This window comes from Ictalurus furcatus, chromosome 3 (genome assembly GCF_023375685.1).
Source record: "Ictalurus furcatus strain D&B chromosome 3, Billie_1.0, whole genome shotgun sequence".
Taxonomy (NCBI): domain Eukaryota; kingdom Metazoa; phylum Chordata; class Actinopteri; order Siluriformes; family Ictaluridae; genus Ictalurus; species Ictalurus furcatus.
Window position 1 is genome coordinate 16019295 of NC_071257.1, and position 19953 is coordinate 16039247.

A 19953-nucleotide genomic window follows, 5' to 3' on the forward strand; every position below is an offset into this window, starting at 1 on the left:
AGAATGTAGAATTAGAATTAGAATTTTATGAAGTCATCGTGTATTGCTGTCTCTATGGAAGGGAGTCAATGATTTAGAATTAGAATTTTATGAAGTCATCGTGTATTGCTGTCTGTGTGGAAGGGAGTCAATGATATAAGAAATGCGCGTATTACATTGAGAGAAGTATTACATGGAGCGATTTCTTATAAGAAGTTTGGGAACTTCACCTCTGCGACGGCAGAGATATTGGTGTTTCTTAGATCACGGCTTCAAAACCAAGATATATACCGATGGGTATATATATAGAAAGAGAGATAATAAAGGTAGTGGTTTAGTACAAGGGCTTCAGAGCACTCTCATTATTCTATCCTGCTTTATTCTATCCTATATTAACCATCTTTCTGTAATAAACCTTTTTACCTTCAGAGGATGAGTCTGCGAGTGTTGTCTAATTTCCACGACAGATTAAATGATCTAATCTGATTTCAGAATCCTTTTTTTCTGTTGAATAACCCATTTTCAAGATTAGATCCAATCCGGTAGCCGTAATCCGACAGCTGGAATCCGATCAGATTACTTCTAAACAACTATGCCCTGATTACTACAAACCCTGTTCAATCAAATCAACACTTAATCAGAACTTTTTCAACAGCATGAAGTTGGTTAAAAGGTCTTACCCAGTAACACACTATGCCACAATTTAAATAAATTCCAGAAATGATGAGGAAGAAGGTCATTTAAATACATCAGACTGGGAAGGGTTACAAAGCTATTTCAAAAGCTCTGGGACTCCAAAGAATCACGGCGAGAGCCATCATCTCCAAATGGAAAAACTCAGCACAGTAGTGAACCTTCTCAGAAGTGGCTGACCTTCCAAAATTACTCCAAGTGCACAGCAAACTACTCATCCAGGAAGTCACAAAAGAGCCAAGGACAATATCAAAGGACCTACAGGCCTCTCTTGCAACAATAAAGATCACTGTTCATGACTCCACTATCATAAAGACATGGGGCAAAATGGCATCCATGGAAGAGTGGCAAGATGAAAACCACTGATAACCCAGAAGAACATTAAGCCTCATCTGAATTTTGCCAAAACACACCTTGATGATCCTCAGACCTTTTGGGAGAATGTTCTGTGGATTGATGAGACGAAAGTGGAACTGTTTGGAAGACGGGGTCCCGTTACATCTGCCGTAAACCAAACACAGAATTCCATTAAAAAAAATCAATGTTGACAATGTGCTACTCTCTGTAGTGCTATTACTATGCTTTCATTGAAGCTTGCAAACCACACCAGTCGTACAGAGCAAGTTTTAAATGTTATTGGTTTTATGGAAAACCTAGTAATGGTATACAGAAAGGAACAGGCATAGGAACAAGACAAGAACGAAGTTTTCTGTTCTCTGACTACTTACCCCCATGAAATTTAATACAGGCAGCCACAAGCTTCCGCATGTTTTACTGAAAGCTAAGTAAGTATCCCCCCCCCCCCCCCCCCCAATGTAATGCTGATACCCTTGCTAAGCATTGCATCTCATTAAAGATAAGTGGCATAGTAAAGACAAACTATTCCAACTATTCCAACATGGACTAATGTTTCCTGCCATGCATTTATTTGCAAGATGCTGCTTTAGGGCCTCTTCTTATTCATGCAAATTTCAGTGTCAATGCTACCAGTCCCACATTTGAAAAATGGTTGTTTACTTCAATTAACTTGAATTGTTTCACCTGAAAATGCTAACTATGCAGGTATAATTTCCATATATGTTGAATTTCATAGACAGTAGCAAACATAGCATTAAAAACAATTTATGTTGTAGATTTGTAGATCTCTGTTCACTCAGTAATCAGTGACCTCAGATGTTCTGTTTAATGTTATCTGAACAATGACTGGGCTTCTGTGTTTTACTCATGAAGAAGGCTAACCTAAAAACTTTAGGTATTCATTTTATTTTTGTCACAATTTACAAAGATCTTCATATTTTGAATTTTAAGTGTAAAGGATTATGTTAACTAATGCAACCCTCTTTATAAACAGAGTAGCTTGGTACTACTAGCTAATACGAAAAATTATTTAAAAAAAAAACCAAAAAAACTTCTTCAATAGTCCAATTACCCAAAATCCCATATGCACTACTCAATACTGTATCAACAAAACTATTTACATGTAATAGCTATAAATATGAACAATTATACAGAGGTAACTGAATTAACTCAAAGCACCGTGTGTGAACCTACACCCAGCTGTTCACACATTCATGACAGGTGTGAGCTGGAGCAGGGAACTTTGTGGATGAATGCTGCTAGTTTTGGAGTGCAGCGTTTCAAGGTTCTGTAGGAAATTACGTCGTTTCAGCCCTTTCAGTATCACAGAGTTAGTTGAGGTTAGACTCATGCGTGTCCTGCAAATAAACCAAAACAAAGGTAAATTCCCTGTAATTAAATTAATATCATAACATTTTTATAAAAAGTGTTTTCAGTGCAGTTAATCATAGCTTATATTCAGTTTTTATCCACCTCCATAAATTTAGCAAAGCGAAGTTGACAGCTAAACACAATTAAAAAAAAACATGGATGCTAACAATAAAGCTTTTTCAAATAACTACCCATTTTATTTAATTAGATTTCAAATTCCAGGCCAACAGAACTATCTAACCTTGGAGAGTCAATCCCACTGTCTGCTGTGTTGCTTTGATTCTCTGATATTTCACCCGTACAGGCTCCAGTACGATCACAGTGACTCAGACTTGCAGGCTGAAGGTTATTAGCATCCACTGATTGATTCTGGTTGTAGTCCAGTGAGTGACAAATCCAGCGTCTGGCTTGGTCATTGTCTTCATCTGCAGACTTCAGTACTGTTTCAGTGTCTGAGCCCCTCTCACTTATTTGACTATAATCAAAGATACTGATGTCCAGGGTCTCAGTTGGGTCGGAGTGTCCTGGGCTGGGCTTATTCAGTTTCTCATCCACATGTTGCGGCTTTCCCCCAGGGCTGCCATCTGCTGGTAGGTGGGACAAACCAGACTTGTGCTCAGTTTGAGGCCATCTGTATTCATGCTGTCTGAGTGGGGCTCGTTTGGTGTCTTGATGAAGGGTTAATATGCTCTCTTCTATGAAAGAGCTGTCCCAATTCCCATCGAAACAGACTGGCTCACGGCAGCGAGATGTGCCAGGGTGAACTAACTCATTGACATGCTCTTCATTCAGGTAGAGGGAACTACAACCATCGTCATCATCTTCAACATTCTGGTAAATGTGGTGCTCCACATCAGTGTGTACTTCACTATCTGCATGGTTTGTGTTTCTATGTATCCGTTCACTGTTCTCCAGGTGCTGGTTACTTGCCAGGCTGCCAGTTTGCTGATGTGAGGAGAGGAGGTCAGGACAGTGGTCAGATTCCTCCTTACTGTTAACTAGATGAAGAGACAGTCTACACCGACCTGTAGGTTTGGGCCATGACACAGGTAATTCTGTTGCTTTGTATGAAAGCGAAGCAAGGTCTGTACCAAGCTTTTGATCAGAAATATCTTTTAAATCTATCGCTTGTAAAACCTGTTTCATCTGCTTCACCCTCCCATCGCCGAACTCTCCGCCTTTCTGTTTGACTTTGTCTTCTATCCTCAGTGTGCTGTTCTCGGGGTAGAAAGAGCTAAAGTCTCCAGGAAGTTCTTTGATTGTTTTAGCATCTAAGGTGGAGTCCAAATTCAGCCCTCTTTCATGAAGCTGCTCACATGATCTGTCGAACAGAATGCAGGCTTTCTGCACCTCTTCAGTGACCGCTTTCACATGATGAGGATCCCAGGACTTGGACCTGTGGCCTGCTCGCTCTCGTCGACTAGAGGTCTTGGCTTCTCTCCTCCTTAGTTCTTTCTGATTGACGGCTGTATGAGATCCTGGAATTGACTGAAATGGATCCTCTATGCGTTTCTTATAGACAAATTTTGCATCCAAAGCTGTACAATCCTCGTGATGGGCAGACTCATCTAGGACTAATTCAGGCCTGAGGCAAGATGGGATGAGATCATCTCCCTGTAAATCATCATCACATGGAATGTCTTTACTCTTTGTTCTCTGTTTCTCTTTTGCGGAGGGAACTCTTCTCTTGCTCCGATTGGCTTTAGAGGCTGATCTTTTGCCACCAGCTTTGGTTGAATGGTGCCTTTGCTTAGGGAGCAGGATCTCTGTGGACATGCCTTTGTCAGTAGTCAGGGCCTTTGTCACTCTCTCTGCCTTTTCTTCCATTTTCTTCATTAGGACTGTATGGCGGACAAGGTTGTCAACAGTTAACTCAGGGTTGATCCGTTTAATGATAGCATGCTCCAAATCTCTGGGAAGGTTATTAAGATCATCCTCATCCCTGACTGGCCATTCCTCAGGTGGGAACTGTCCAGAGAAAGTGGCATATTCCTTCTTTAACTTATTCTCCTTCTTTCCCATGTTACGGCGAAACAAGTTGAGGCCAAATTTGCGTCCAGGTTTTTCCTTGTCTTTACGGCTAGTTGTTGTAGACTTGCTGATTTCACTAGCCTGGTAGTCTGCGGCCGTAGATGTGGACTGGTGTTGGACAGTTGGCTTGTGTTCTCTGGGCCACTTAAGGCTTTTCCCAGTGCATTCACTTATGCTGATAGACTGCTCCTGGACAGAAGGAGGAGCAGTTAGTTGAGGTGTGAAGCAACTACAGGACTTGCAGTGAGCCATAATGGGTACTTCAGTAGAAGCATCCACATAGCTCTCATTGCTCATCAGGTACGTGATGGGAGGAGGAGAGAGATTGTCATTATCACTTGTCCACCAGTTCTTCTCCTTCACCATGTTGTTGCTGATAAAGTATGTCTGAGGTGTAACAATGAAGTATCCCTCTCCAGTGTGGTAAATTTTTCTCTCTTTAATGAGAGCTCCCAGAGCATTGTAGAGGATATCTTGAGTGGGAATGGCCATTCCTTAATATTTAAAAGAAAGCCATAAAGAATTTTTTACTTGAACGACAAACTAAACACTGTAATGGTGACGATCTGACTAGATTTAAGTTTTCCATAAACACTGAAATGATATAAAGAATACACAGAATAATATTAAAATGGGTTATGAATTTGTTGTAACATGGTACCTGGGTGGGCCTTCATCATGTGATTAATTAGTGCTTCTTGGTTGACCATGACGTGAGCAACATTCATGTCGGATATGACTGAGCATAGTACCTCAGACAGTGGAATGAATTGCGACTGAGAGATAGGTGACATTTGTACTGGAGATAAGTCACCTGAGAAAAACACATAAGGAAAATCTATTAATATCCTTTTCATACATATTATACATAAACATATTTGCACTAAACATAATAAAAGCAGCCTGAGAGCAGTCTTCAACGCTGGCCAAAACAGATACATTAAAAACTTGCATAAACCTTGTTTTCAGACATGACACAAGCCCTAAAACCACGCAAGATTCTTGATGCCCTGAGCTAGGACATAAAACATAAAGGATTTTTTTTATATTAGACATACAGCTTAATTATAAGGGAATTTTTTCAATATATAAAGCAATGACATTTTTATGAAACAGAAAGAATTCTGGAACTTTTCGTTCTTTGAGTAGGTATACGAAAAAATATTAATCAGAGAAATACTAAAGTACAAAATCAAAGCTCTTTTAAAAAGGCAACAGAACATTTGTTATTTGTTAACATTTTATTATAATATATCAATATGTCATTCTAATCAGACTCTTAGTTACTCTTACTCTTAGTTGTGGTTAGATTGTGGTATCCAAAAAAGGCACATTTCTCATCACAAATGTTAGTGGTTAGTTTTCAGTGTTCTTTGTGTGGGTTTGCTCTGGGTTTTCCAGTTTCCTCCCACCTCCCAAAAGCATAATAGTAGTTTGTCTGGTGAGTAATGCTGCATTCAAGGCAAAGTTGCAACTTAAAACGGCAACCTAAAGCTGGAAAAGCCACAGAAAATATGAAAATTCAACTTGTTAAATTAGGGTAGTCTTCTGAACTACCAGTTCCTTCTCTATTTACAGAGTGATGTCAAATCAACATGGCTGTGTGCACTGTGAACAGTGTACCATACCCCTTCTCTACTTTTAAATTAGTTCATAGCACTAGTGGCTTTAGATCAGTTAATATACAGTGCTTAGTTAAATCTATAATATTGATCATACTAATCACTGTTTTGAGAATGTAATAATCAACATTAGAGTTATCATTAACATAAGCCAGCTAGCTTGTTGCAAATGCTACTCAATTTTATCCACTGTTTTTGCTGTGCTGCAATTCCTGTCCAAAAATGTTGCATGAATGGTTGAAGTTCTCTATAGTAGAACAGTACCAACAGTCACTCAGGCCTGTAACTAAAAATGCGGTTGCATCCATGTTTTTTTCTACTTTGCATATTGGGCGTGCCGAGATGGGAAATGACGTTACTTGCAAATGATCACATATATGGCACCACAAATGCAGCATAAATTGCCCCTAAGCAATGCATACGTGTGTGTGTGTGTGTGTGTGTGTGTGTGTGTGTGTACAGGCTCCGGATCCAACACAATCCCAAACAGGATAAAGCGGTTAATGAGGACAAATCAATAAATATAGTGACACTTGGATATCTCACCATTAACTGGGATTTTCTGTGCCAGTAAAGTGGCTCCCTTTTTAAATAACAACAAAAGTGTGAATTTAATTACTGCCAGAATATGATTTTTTCTTTTGTAGCAATGAATTATGTAGCAAAACATAATCATAATCTTTTTAAAAATTCATTTCAAAATGCAAAAAAAGATAGGGATTTCAATCTACAACCAACTAACCAACTATCCCTACATTGGTCTTTTTGAGAATTAACGATTAACCACAATGGATTAATTATTATCAGGAGATGGGTTACAGTCTGTTTCTTCTGTGTGAAGGTTGAGGGTATACACACATGACATACAAGTACATATATTTCATTACTGTGAGAAAAATATATTCCCACTTTAGTGGGATAACATCAAATAGTGACAGCTCACCGTGTGTTGCATATTTGCCACTCAGCACTAAAACTCCTATATAACCTTTAAAGAGAAAATGTCAGTGCTTTTGGTGAATGACATCGGTGGAGAAGTCCAACGAATCAATGTTAATCAGCCAAATGATATATCGTTTATTCCTCAGGAACAAACCACACACACACTACAATGGCTTGATGGTGCACGTTCTGTTTATACTTATGATTAGGCATATTAGTCAATTTCACTACTATGTCACGAGAGGCATTTCTCTCTCATGCAACCTTCATATCACACAAGTCCTGACTGCATAGTGAAAGTGTTTACTTCCTTTGTTGGTGTGTCTATTCAACAGAAGAAACTAGTATAATAGGTTTTTTTATCTTAGTTGAATGTTTACAGATAACAATTGTCTCGTTCTTGTTTTCTTGTTCTATATCCTCCCTCTTGGCAGCACAGTGTTGTAATGGGTAGTGTTGACTCTTTGTAGCTTCAGGTTTCCAGGTTCGATCCTGAGCTCGGTTACTTTCTGTATAGGAATTCTGTGCATGTTCTCCCAGTGTTTGCATGGATTTCTTTCAAATTCCTCCCACCTCTCAAAAACATGCCACTAGGTGGACTGACTGAGATACATTTCCCTAAGGCGAGAATACGTGTGGGAATGTGTGTGTACATGGTGCCCTATGAAGGTCCCACCCAAGGTGTATTCCCACCTCACACTTAGGATAAGTGGCGGATCCACCATTACCCTGACCAGGATAATCGGTTACTGAAAGTGAATGAATATTCTTCCTCTTTTCCAGCAGCATATTCTGACCTACAATCTGGGGCCACTGAGAAAGGAACCAGGGAAAAGAATATCACACTCCACTTATACAGTACTGTGCAAAAGTCTCAGGCACATGCAAAGAAATGCTGTAGAGCAAAGATGCCTTTAAAAAATAATGAAATTAAATGTTTCTACATTAAGAAATACTATAAATAGCAGTAAACAGTAATAAATTAAACAAAGTCGATATTTGGTGTGACAACACTTTGCTTTAAAAAAAATATTAGTAGTCTCAGATAGAATAGTGCAGTTTTATAAGGAAATGAGCTGTAAGTATTATCGAGCAGTCACAGTTCTTCAGGAGACTTTGACTGTCGCACTGGCTTCTTATTTTTGCAGCAAAACCCAGCAGCCTTCATTATGTCTTTGTCTGAAAAGTGTCTCTTAGGTAATACGCTACTTTCTTTACTGACATACAAAAGTTTTTTCTTTTAACATTTAATTTTGTGCTGGAAATCTAATGTTTGGAAATCTAAAATGTTTTTGTACTGACTCAATTATTTAGAAGTCATAAAATCTATAACAAAGTTTGTATTAAAAAAAAGGGTGCCTAATACTTTTGCACAGTACTGTACATTTGTGTCTCATTTCACTGTCAGGAGCAGGGCCATATCTAACTATGAGAAGCATACATTCCATGACCCATTCATCTGAGGAGGACACTTTAGGTTTTCCCCTAATCACTGAAACTGTAGAATGTCCATATACACCAATCAGCCATAACATTAAAACCACATGCCTAATATTGTGTAGGTCTCATGTAAGTCCCATGGACTCCACAACTCTGAAGGTGTGCTGTGGTATCTGGCACCAAGACATTAGCAGCAGATCCTTTAAATCCTGTAAGTTGTGAGGTGGGGACTATATGGATCGGACTTGTTTGTCCAGTACATCCCATAGATGCTCGATCGGATTGAGATCTGGGGAATTTGGAGGCCAAATCAACACCTTGAACTCTTTGTCATGTTCCTCAAACCATTCCTGAACAATTTTTGCAGTGTGGCAGGGCGCATTATCCTGCTGAAAGAGGCCACTGCTATTAGGAAATACCATTGCCATGAAGAAGTGTACTTGGTCTACAACAATGTTTAGGTAGGTGGTACGTGTCAAAGTAACATCCACATGAATGCCAGGACCCAAGGTTTCCCAGCGGAACATTGCCCAGAGCATCACACTTCCTCCACTGGCTTTCATTCTTCCCATAGTGCATCCTGGAGTGATTTCTTCCCCAGGTAACCGATGCACACACACCCAGCCCTCCACATGATGTAAAAGAAAAATGTGATTCATCAGACCAGGCCACCTTCTTCTATTGCTCCATGGTTCATTTCTGATACTCACCTGCCCATTGTAGGTGCTTTCGGTGGTGGACAGGGGTCAGCATGGGAACTCTGACCAGTCTGGGGCTACACAGCCCCACAGGCAGCAAGCTGCAATGCACTGTGTGTTCTGACACCTTTCTGTCATAGCCAGCATTAACTTTTTCAGCAATTTGTGCTACAACAGCTCATCTTTTGATAGGTGTTAATCACTGCATACCAGGAACACCCGACAAGACCTGCCACTTTGGAGATGCTCTGACCCAGTCGTCTAGCCATCACAATTTGGCCCTTGTTAAAGACGCTCAGATCCTTACACTTTTTCCTATTCAGATCCTCCTTTTGCCTATTTTTCCTACTTCCAACACATCAACTTCAAGAACTGACTGTTCACTTGATGTCTAATATATCCCACCAGTTATTCACATCACCTGTCAGTGGTTTTTATGTTGTTGTTTTTTAATCTAAATATAATAATGAAAATCCCAGTTCTTTATTTTACACTAAACAGATCAAATAGTTCTCACTAAAAACACAGGCCCTGATTAGGAGAGAAGGACAACACCTTAGAGAACAATATTAGCATAACTTGTCTTTCAGACAATATATCCTACAGTACTTTTAAAAATTACTACAAAGCCATGTTCACATCTTAGCCGTGCTTTAGTTGGACATTTTTCAGAAACATGTGGAAAAACATGTATGAATTAATGAATTTAGGTGACCGCCACCGGGGGAAAATGTAACATCCACTCTCTCTGTCAGAGGGAAAACTTTGTGTGTTCATTGTAACTTGAGGCTGCATCCAGACATTAAGACCTTTGTCTTATTTACCATGAATACTCTGCCTGGTACCATGGTAACTACACAGTGTTGCACAAAAGCCTGAACAGGGCGGCAAAAGACTAAATGAAATGTAAGTAGTGACTTCCATTTGGGGTTGAATTTCTTTCTTAAGAAAGGGTCACTTGGTTTTTGTGCTTTGGACTGCAAACACTGAATGTTATCTGCTGTAGTAAAGATGTGGTGTGTGTACACTAAACTTAAAAGCATTTTAAAAGTTTTGCTTTTGCACCATTCTTCTCCATTTGAACTAATTGAAAGCAGATGCCAAATGTCAAACATGACATATTTATGCTCATTTGCTGGTTGAAATTATGCAGCAATCATTTGCTTAAATCTAATCACATTACTTACAAACCAGCAGCTTCTTGTCAGATTGTAGCACATGCCTGACTACTTAAATAATCCTGAACTCAGCTACCAAATCACACTAGATCACTAATATTAAGCACAGTTTGATGGTCTTTGTGTACTGTAACTGATTATGCATAACTACCTAACAGTCATATGGGTTGCTGATGCTTTAAGTGTAATAAGGCAATGGAGCTTTTTTTTTTTTGTCCCTTTTAAGAAGAAATGTGGTTTGTTTTTGATTATTCTTTTCCCTACATTATATATAGTTTTCCCTACAAATATATATTATATTTGTTTATGATGTGATTATATGATCTGGGTTGGAAAAATAATTTCAGGTAGGATGCACCCCAACTAGAGTAAATTTAGTCGTCTGTGTGGTTTCAGTCTCCAGGTTTCACGCGAGCAAACCGCAGAGGTAATTAACTCTCGATGCAATGTGCGCACACGCACACACACACACAGAGAGAGAGAGAGAGAGAGAGAGAGAGAGAGAGAGAGAGAGAAAGAGAGAAAGAAAGGGAGAGAAAGAGAGAGAGAGAAAGGGAGAAAGAAAGAGAGAGAGAGAGGAGGTGAGACACCCTCTGAACTAATAAAGATTTTATGTGGTGAGGCTCATTCCTCATCACGACCACAAACAAGATTCCCTTCAGTCCACTCTGCTCAGGCCAAAATTAGTTAGCAAGAGTAAATGCAGAGGCATTTCTCAGAATGTGATTTTTCCTCTGGGAGGGGGAAGGTTAGGGGATAAAAGCTAACCTGTGCAAGCAGCCTATATGAAGCTCAGGGTATTTAACTATTTCTAGACTACTACACACGTCTACAGTGAGATTAGACCTGGAGAGATACCACTAATGTCCTAGATTTAAACTTTCTGAACCATTAAGAAGCACTATGACAAGAACTATGATTACTCAGTCTGAGATTTTATTCAGCCAAATGCAGTAACTATGTAATAGTTGTCTACTTATTGAACACAAAGCCATTGAACTTCTGTCAAACAACTAGTCAAATTGGTTTCTAATGCAGTCCAAATATGAGCCTCCTGATATACAAGTGAATTCTTATGAGTTTTGTCTGAACCATGGAATTAGGGCTGGGTGATATAATTGTATAATATTGATATCGTGATTAAATTATGCCACAACATGGCCTTCTGAAATATTGTGGCTATCCTGATATCTCTTGATATATTTTTTAAACAAATCAACCTCACTTAAAGCAAATAATTTGATGTTTGAATTTTGTACTTATTTTTTCAAATTGAAAAGTGTTTTTCAAAATTTTTTTTTACAGATTTGACATTTTTCTCCTTTTCAGTGTTTATAAATTTATATAAAATTATTTATTTTTAATTATAAAAGCATTTTTGTAGACGTTATATCAATAATAGAACGATTTGTTTCAAATCTTTTTTTTAATCAGTCCATACAGGATTTCAACAAAATCTGCCATGCAATTTGCTGAGTTTTTCACGCTTTTTTGTGGAAAACTACTTGAATTGATGAAATTGCGATTGCAGGAAATTGTTTTGCACGTGCTTTGCAGTGATGTTTGTTGGTAAATGAGACCTTTTAGCTGTACTCCTGTTCGACACACATGAATTGAAGAGGACTTTGGCTGAATGCGTGTTGTGATGATGTCACATGACGTGTCTTGGCCCAAATCTGCGAAAAATCTGCAGTAATTTTGAAAAATCGCAAGCTCCTCTGAATATTGCGGAGTTTGTGTTAATTTCTACTATCACAAAATTGGGAAATCCTGCAGGGAACTGTTTAATTTACTGTATTGCTGGCAAGTTTTGTGAGCAAACCTTTACATTGTGATACATATTGTGTATTGCAGAACTTCCTTAGAGAATTGCGATATGATATTTTTGTCATATTGCCCGTGTCTATGTGTAACTAGGATCTGAAATCTTAACCCATGAGAGTCCTTTATGCACTTGGTTCTCCAGTATAACCCAACTTGCAAAATTGTTCCCTAATGCTGATTTTTTCCACAGTACTTTTATTCTGTTATTATTCTGTGGAGATCTGTCTCTCCTCAGCTCTGTCTGCCTTGTACCCACTTAATGCAGCCTCAATCAACACAGCTGCCAGGAGCTGTGCAATTCCACCTGGTCCAGCTTCACAATTCCACCTGGTACAGCTTCACTATGTAACTGAGAGAGACAAGTCTGATCGTGCACACCATGCATGAAGAATGGAGGCAGTAAATCCTGCCTCATCAGGTCTATGATTAGTTGATTAACTTGAAGAAAGGACTGATGTTGAAACCCACCATAGTAGCCTAGAAATCAAAACTCTCAGCATCTGACATGCTGTTTAGAAAATAGCATTATTCACTTAGAGCAATCATGAGCTGTCTTAATCCTTTTAGATTGATCTGCTTTTATCCTGTTGTGTTTAGTAGGCTAACACACTCAGGTTTCCTGATGCAGCAGTAAATGCACTGAAACATACTGCATTTCAGTAACGATCACAAGAACAAAATATTCTTTGTGAAGTTTATGGTTGTTCAATACTACAGTGGTTCTACTTGTAACCCTATTTGGAACCCTTTAGGATTCTAGATTTAACCTTTTAACAAGGTGGTTGAATCCAGATTGGTTGGAAGAAATGTTGGTGAAGATGTGAAATTTTGCAGACAAGAACTGGAGCTTTGGATGGAACCTTGGAGTCTGGAGCTGTGAGACCTTGCGGTTGAGCCACTTTCATCCATGTGTTAATAATTATGTTGTATCATAAGAGTAGCTGTCTAAAAATGGTATGCAGCAATGACTCCTAGAGTGAACTGAATATACTAGTCCAGGACTGACCAAACTATCAAGCTTTTCTGCACCCCATTAGTTTTTGCGGTGATACTTAATACTTTAAACTGACTCGGGTATATTTCACACAGGTTTAGTTTTTATTTTATGTTCCACCGCTCACCATTCTGGGTACGTGCTGTTCCACTGGGTGATCGTGTTTTGGCATCTTTGCCCAGGTTGATTAGGATCACAAAAAGACACTATTACCAAGTGAGGAGGCTGGAACTCATTATGTGCAATGATTAACAGGAGAAACTGACCTTCACACAGTTATACTGATACCTGGCAATCTACCTATACAAATGTTCCCTTAAAACTACAGCCATATTTTGTGCAGCAAAAAGGAAAGCGATATCCTTAAAAATAACCAAGTGCTTTTTGATTGCTTTACTGCTATTGATTTAACAATTAAATCAGCCAAATGAACTAAGTAAATATATATATATTTTTATTTCTCATGGTATCTGCAAATAGTAAAGTAAAGATGGTGTGCTATTTCCCATGACAAAATAGCAAAGTTGACAAAATGATATTAACGTTAGTCCTACATTGTTGAGAATATACAAATATAAATGTATAATAAATGCGTATATATTCACTACAGGCAGGCGAATAACCTAGTAACCTTACAAAACATCTGGCATCATTTTACAAAAAGGGAGGGTCACTGACATTTGTAAGCTTGTGCCAAATATTTGCCAAATGGCCCAGCTTAGCAAATACATCTGAGAAAATTCAAAGATTTAAATGTAAAGAGAATAACTTATTATTATATAACAATGTCATCATTACATATTTTACACAATCAGCAGGTTACATCCTGTATTCTACATTACTTTAGCATATCTGCCCATTCATCGGTTTAAACGTAAAGGTAAATATGAATGTTTGCTTGGATCAAAAATCATCCTTCTAAAATGTATTAAATGCCACAAAACTTGTAACAGAAATATGTCCCCTGCATCTTCACCCACCCTTATAGTCCCTGCCCCTTATTGCTTGTTTGACAGAGAAAGTCCAGAAAAATAGAGGGAGCTCCATTTCACAAGATTTGCTCCTTGAGATGTTTAGACATTCCAGGTGTTTCAGGATGGTCTCACCTCCAGAAGCTGGTGGGGCCTAAAGTTTACAGCACTCACACACCACTAATCAAGATCCATGACAGTAATTCACACCAGATGAGAGCTATTTCCTCAAACTAAGACTGAACTTCATCAGATTCAAAGTTTGTTATCCTTACACTGGGAGGCCTTTACCAGTGTAACAGCTTAATCATGGTCTAAATCCTGAACAGCTTTAGAGTTAAAAAGCACAGTATGTCTTGATTTCAGTCAAGCACGAGCATGAAACTAAGGCAGCGCAATGAGAATCCCTTTTTAGAGGTAAAAATCTTCACTGGACTGTAAATTTACACCGGTGCTTGATACAAATTTCCTTTCACAAGAAAAGCAACAAGAAAATGAGAGCAAGGTGGGATTCACAAAAAGGCAAAGAAGTCATTCTGCTCAACTGTCGGGAAGCCTGCTCATTTTTATTTTTAGTTTTTGTTTATATGCCCAGGTCACTGATTGCTTTTAGGCCATAAATTTGTGGAGCTTCCGCTAAGGGAAAAGGATGCAGCAAACGACGTCCAGTATACTGTCAGACTAGTGGTCAGTTCCTAGAATTGAAGCCAAGGTCATGTTGCATATTAGAGCTTATAAAAGGAGCCAGACTCAGCTACATCCTGAAAGGAAAAAAAGGCATTCATAACAACCCAAGCAAACTCCTATTTTCTCTCTAATGGTAAAACATACACATTTTGAATACTCCTGGGCCGTTCATGCACACAAATATCCATAGACTGAAAAAAAACAACAGAGCTTCCACAATCGAAATAATCTCATGTCAGATTAATTTCAGGTCAAAAAGTTGAAAAGTGAAATTAGTCTAGGCATGGAAAGAACAGGCAGAGTTTCCATGAAGAAGACAACTCTAATGATGAGATCACAACTAATGGCTCAAACTCATCCATCTGCTTGCTGTCGAGGTTTGTTTAAATACGGTGATGGATAAAGGATACAAGGTTTCATTGGAGAAAGACGGTGAAGTCAAGAAGGCAGCACACACAGCTGCTTGTGGTAGACTGTGGTTTGGTGTTTGGTTACCACAAGAAAACATTCCAGCGGTAGCTTTCTTAGAGACCAGATCCAGTGTCTCTATTCCTACACAAGGCACCTAGAGAGCGCACGTGCTTTATATGATCATTCTAGACATTTTTCTGATATGTTTTGAATTATTTTCAACTATATATTCATATCAACATGTAGTACTAGGCATATAAAGGTATTTCACACTGGGACCTTGAATGCACTGTATGCAATTGCATGTAGTCTTACCAATGCAATTTGCATGTTTAGTGCATAAACATATTCATGTTGGACCTTAATAAGTCAGGCAATAAAGCAAGCTATGCCTTAATGAGTGTAAGAAATCTTGTGTTCTTTTACAAGCGAATGTTGGCTGAACTGGGCCTCATCTGTGCCTGGGGCACACCTGGACTTACTGTTTATCTGCCCACGTCCACAATGAGCACCATGAACAGATCAGGGGAGCCATGACCTTTGGTGTCCGGTTAACAGTGAGGGTTACTTTCAGTGTGTACACTCTCCGAGACCTTCCCCTCTGGATACAGCAGTCCAGCATGAAGCCTGGTCATGGCTAATATGCTGAGATATAGGAGATGTATGAGACGTGGCCCACACGGATGAATGGACCCCTCAGTTCTATGCGAGACACTGACAAAACATAGGGATCTGGGGCCAAGCAATCTGACTCCAAAACAACCATTCAGGGGTGAGTTCTCCAAAAACATCGTCACACAGAGATTAGCTTACAGTTCCACTGAACACTGAAAACTCCTAATAATAGTGAGGACGCCGCTATGTTTTACTTGTAAACAAGAACTTGAAAGGAGGAATTAAACGATTACAGCAAGAACATGCATGGCAACCTTAAATATAGCACTGAAGTCTGTGGTGGTTCACATTACCAGGCACTTTATTATATTCTGTATGGCTTGGTGTGAATGTTTTAGCACTTAGATTGCCTCCTGCTGTGAGCTGGATCTGGAGCCACTCAATAATGCAGAGAGATCAGGCACCCATTGTGGGTGCAGCCTCAAATTTCACCAGATAAGCGGAGATTACAGAGTTGGTACTGACAAGACTTTCCACTAAAGAGTATTAAAACATGTTAAAACATATCACTGTGGTGTACATCATTTCTTCTTTTTTTTAATTATTATTTTCATTCAAAATGCACTTAATTATTTATGGTGAATTTCCTGCAGTCCAAGCCCATTGGCGTATGAAAAAGTTCTGTTCAAAGCTAAAACAACAAACTGAATTGCACAGTACATGCTCGGGCTAATCTAATGTCCTTTACCCACAGTAACATCAGTAAATAGAGTTGGACTACAGACGCTGAAAACAACTCTGGCTGACAAAGATCCATTTGAATGCCATGTACAATAGACTGTCTGCACTGAACAGGACCTCTTCATCCTCCTCCAGCCAGGTTTAACAGCAGCAGGGAACCATCCATCTTTACACTTAATGTACAGTGATAATCATGACAGAATGAGGGGTGGTGGGCTAATTCATCATCACATCCGCTGATAGCTAATCAAAGAGGGGCACTAACCAGCTCCTACTGAGGAAACATTGGCCTGGAAAGAGACTGTTTAAGATAACATGCCTGGCTTTTAAAAAGTGAAAAAGATACTCAAAACTAAATATCAACCACAGATGATCTGAGGGACTGTAACCCCAATTCTTGTTGCAATAAAGCAAGCGAGGCACTCGGTTCGCAGAGAAAAAATGCAAATGAATGTCTGTGACCTGGCCTTATAAACTGGTCTCTTGGACAGCCAGTGGAGACAGGATAACTCAGCACTCTACCCCTTGTGAATAGATAGTAAATTACAGTGCCATTGGGCTGGGCTCACACCAAGGCAACAGCTTTTTGTCTAACCTGAAGTTACAAAAGCACAACTGTTTGTGTGCCAGAGGAGTTAAAGTCCCCAACCACTGCAGACAATCCCATTGTGTGGTCTCACCACTTAAATTCCACAGCTTTATGCTCTGCCTTCACATACACTGCCTGTGCTGACCTCTGCCTTCCTCTGCCCTGACAGCAGGAGCAAATGGCTGATCTCACACAGTGCTGACGGCTTTGTGTGGGTTCAGCAGCAGCAACCATGTGTGTGGGGCCACGACCACACCGTCACCACAGACCTGTCACCTCAACATGTGTCTAATAAAAACATTATCCTTAACTGTCGTCACTTGTACAGTAATTGTTTCAAGAGCAGAAAGCCTTGTGTTCAGGATACCCGAGAGTTTCAGAGGAGAATTTACACAATGCTAGACAATACTGTGTGTGAAGAGGGTGTTGTTGCTATTTGGGGGTTATAGGCCACTCTCCGCTTACATTTTATTTCCTGTCTTGTGGAAATAATACAGTAATGCTGCACGTACACAGTCACTCTTCAGGCATGTTGCAGTCTCTCAGCAAACTGCAGTTCAGGATCCAGTACAATACACTGTGCTTTTCTAGTACAATACTTAAACTTCAACTAGAAACTAGTCCTATTTACTAGGTCTCTATGAAAGATTATTCATAATATGGTCAAATTAATAAGGGAAGCTTTATACAAAGTGTTGATCATGCAGAGGGAATGTCCACTAAGCGACAAATCATCATTGCTTGTCAGATGTGAGCAGATGAAGAATACTTGTTCTTGATGCCTTGTTTGTGGCCTGGAGGTTACTGGATGGTACTCAAGCGTGCTCTAATGTCCACGGTTGACAACCTTGACACTGATAGAACATACAAAGATGGCTTAAATGTCCACTGAGCTCCAGAAAGACATGTTACCTCATTGACCTACTGACAATAGACTATTTTGGGCATTTAAAAATATTATGATCTTCATGATGACCTTGGCAAGGTACTGTGTAAACAAACCTTCCCATGATACCCAGTCAGTCTACTACCATTAACTAGATCATGGGTGTCCAATCTTATCCGGAAAGGTCCGGTGTGGGTGCAGGTTTTCATTCCAACCAAGCAGGAGCCACACCTGATTCCACCTGTTTAATCAGTTGATCTTGGCTTGGATAGATTCAGGTGTGGCTCCTGCTTGATCGGAATGAAAACCTGCACCCTCACCGGCCCTCTCCGGATAAGATTGCCCACCCCTGATCTAGACTATTAACTGGAGAGTTTCGCAGCAAAAATGACCTACACAGAGAGGTTCATCACCTCAAGTTGAGGTGTGTAAGATATTTATGCATATAAAGGCTTTTGGAGAACCTACCCACTGCTTTGATCGTGAATCCCTTGGGCGACCTGAGAGCTCTGCGCATCCACGCTTCCCTCAGCACCTCCAAATTACTGCCACTTCCCTGAACGAGCAGCACAGAATTTTCCATCCAGCCCTGAAAGTAAACTTCGGACACTGCCTTCACGAGCCTTTTATTCCAGAAACTGCGCAAATTTTCGGATTTAAAATCCATGAAAACATCGTGGCCGCTGCTGGCGCTGGCTGAGTCGTCGTCGTCGTCCTTCCGCAGCACCACAGCGAGCGCGGCCGCTGACAACTGAACCACCCGCTGCTGCTGCTGCTGCTGCTGAGACATTACTGCTTCTGTGTGCTCGCTCACTTCAGCATATGGATGTCGATACTGCGCCCAAACATACAAGCGACGTATTCGTCACATTCACACGCTTTTCAAACACAATGCGGTGTATATATGATATATAAATATCTCTCTAAAACAGATTCATCGTCTCACATCATGGTCTCCGACCTCGCTGCTGTTCAAGTCTGTATGGCGCTTCTCGCTCCCAAGGCAACCGGTGCTGCTGTCTTAGAGGAGGGGCGGGGCCACGTACCTTGGCTACTAGACACGAACCAATAGAAAACTACAGGCTGTGTCCTAACCATAATCCTCCATGCTAGCGCACTACATAGTATGAGAAACTGTGTAGAAATACTGCTACATTTAAGTTCAAGCTTACCCTGATAGAGCACAGCAGGTGCAGGTCTAAAGATTTTGTGTTTCTAAATTCATTTTAATCGCCCTTTAGTCGCCCTTACCTTCTGGGGACCCAAGGTGGTTGCCTTCCTTTGCCTAGTGCTAAGTCCGCCCCTGGTAATATTATAGGGTAATGGTCTTATTTTTCTATTCATTCGTTGACCTTCAGTAACTGCTTTATTCTGGTCAGGATCCAGAGCCTGTCAGGAACACTGGGCATGAGGCAGGAATACATCTCGAATGGGATGCCAGTTTACTGGAGAGCACCATGTACCATTTATCCATCCATCTATCTATCTATCTATCTATCTATCTATCTTCTATAACACTTATCCTACAGGGTCGTGGGGAACCTGGAGCCTATCCCAGGGAGCATCAGGCACAAGGAGGGGTACACCCTGGATGGGGTGCCAGTCCATCTCAGGGCACAATCACATACACATTCATACTTTGGACATGCCAATCACCCTACCATGCATGTCTTTGGACTGGGGGAGGAAACCGGAGTACCTGGAGGACACCCCCACAGCACCGGGAGAACATGCAAACTCTGCACACACAGGGCAGCGGTACGAATCGAACCCCCGACCCTGTAGGTGTGAAGCAAACGTGCTAACCGTGCGCCCCACCATGTACCGATACATTAATTTATGTGTAGGAGCAATTGAGAGTTGCCACTCTACGTACAGGTGGTGTGTTGGGTAAAATTGCTGCCTCACATCTCCAACTTCGCAG

The 19953-nt window shown here is 40.2% G+C and overlaps 1 protein-coding gene across 2 annotated transcripts; it reads right to left on the minus strand.

Annotated features, from left to right (window-relative positions):
* Window positions 1-1915: 1915 nt before the first annotated feature.
* Window positions 1916-19677, minus strand: stox1 (storkhead box 1). 2 transcript variants are annotated; one of them, XM_053621036.1, is made up of 5 exons: window positions 18976-19677; window positions 18498-18864; window positions 5093-5245; window positions 2642-4925; window positions 1916-2387 (listed from the first exon to the last, which is right to left on the minus strand). In XM_053621036.1, the coding sequence occupies exons 2-5, from the start codon at window positions 18817-18819 to the stop codon at window positions 2234-2236; spliced, it is 2913 nt and encodes a 970-aa protein (XP_053477011.1). In that variant the 5' UTR covers window positions 18820-18864; window positions 18976-19677; the 3' UTR covers window positions 1916-2233. The 2 variants fall into 2 exon arrangements, with proteins under 2 accessions (XP_053477011.1, XP_053477009.1); XM_053621034.1 differs by having other exon boundaries at window positions 18498-19677.
* Between the last annotated feature and the right edge of the window lie 276 nt (window positions 19678-19953).

Bases quoted from the DNA above. Each gene is read 5' to 3' on its own strand.
- stox1 (XM_053621036.1), bottom strand. From the start codon at position 18,819: ATGTCTCAGCAGCAGCAGCAGCAGCAGCGGGTGGTTCAGTTGTCAGCG. The intron at 4,926-5,092 runs GTACCATGTTAC...TTAAATATTAAG, and splicing joins CATGATGAAGGCCCACCCAG to GAATGGCCATTCCCACTCAA. The intron at 2,388-2,641 runs GTTAGATAGTTC...GTTTATTTGCAG, and splicing joins AGTGGGATTGACTCTCCAAG to GACACGCATGAGTCTAACCT.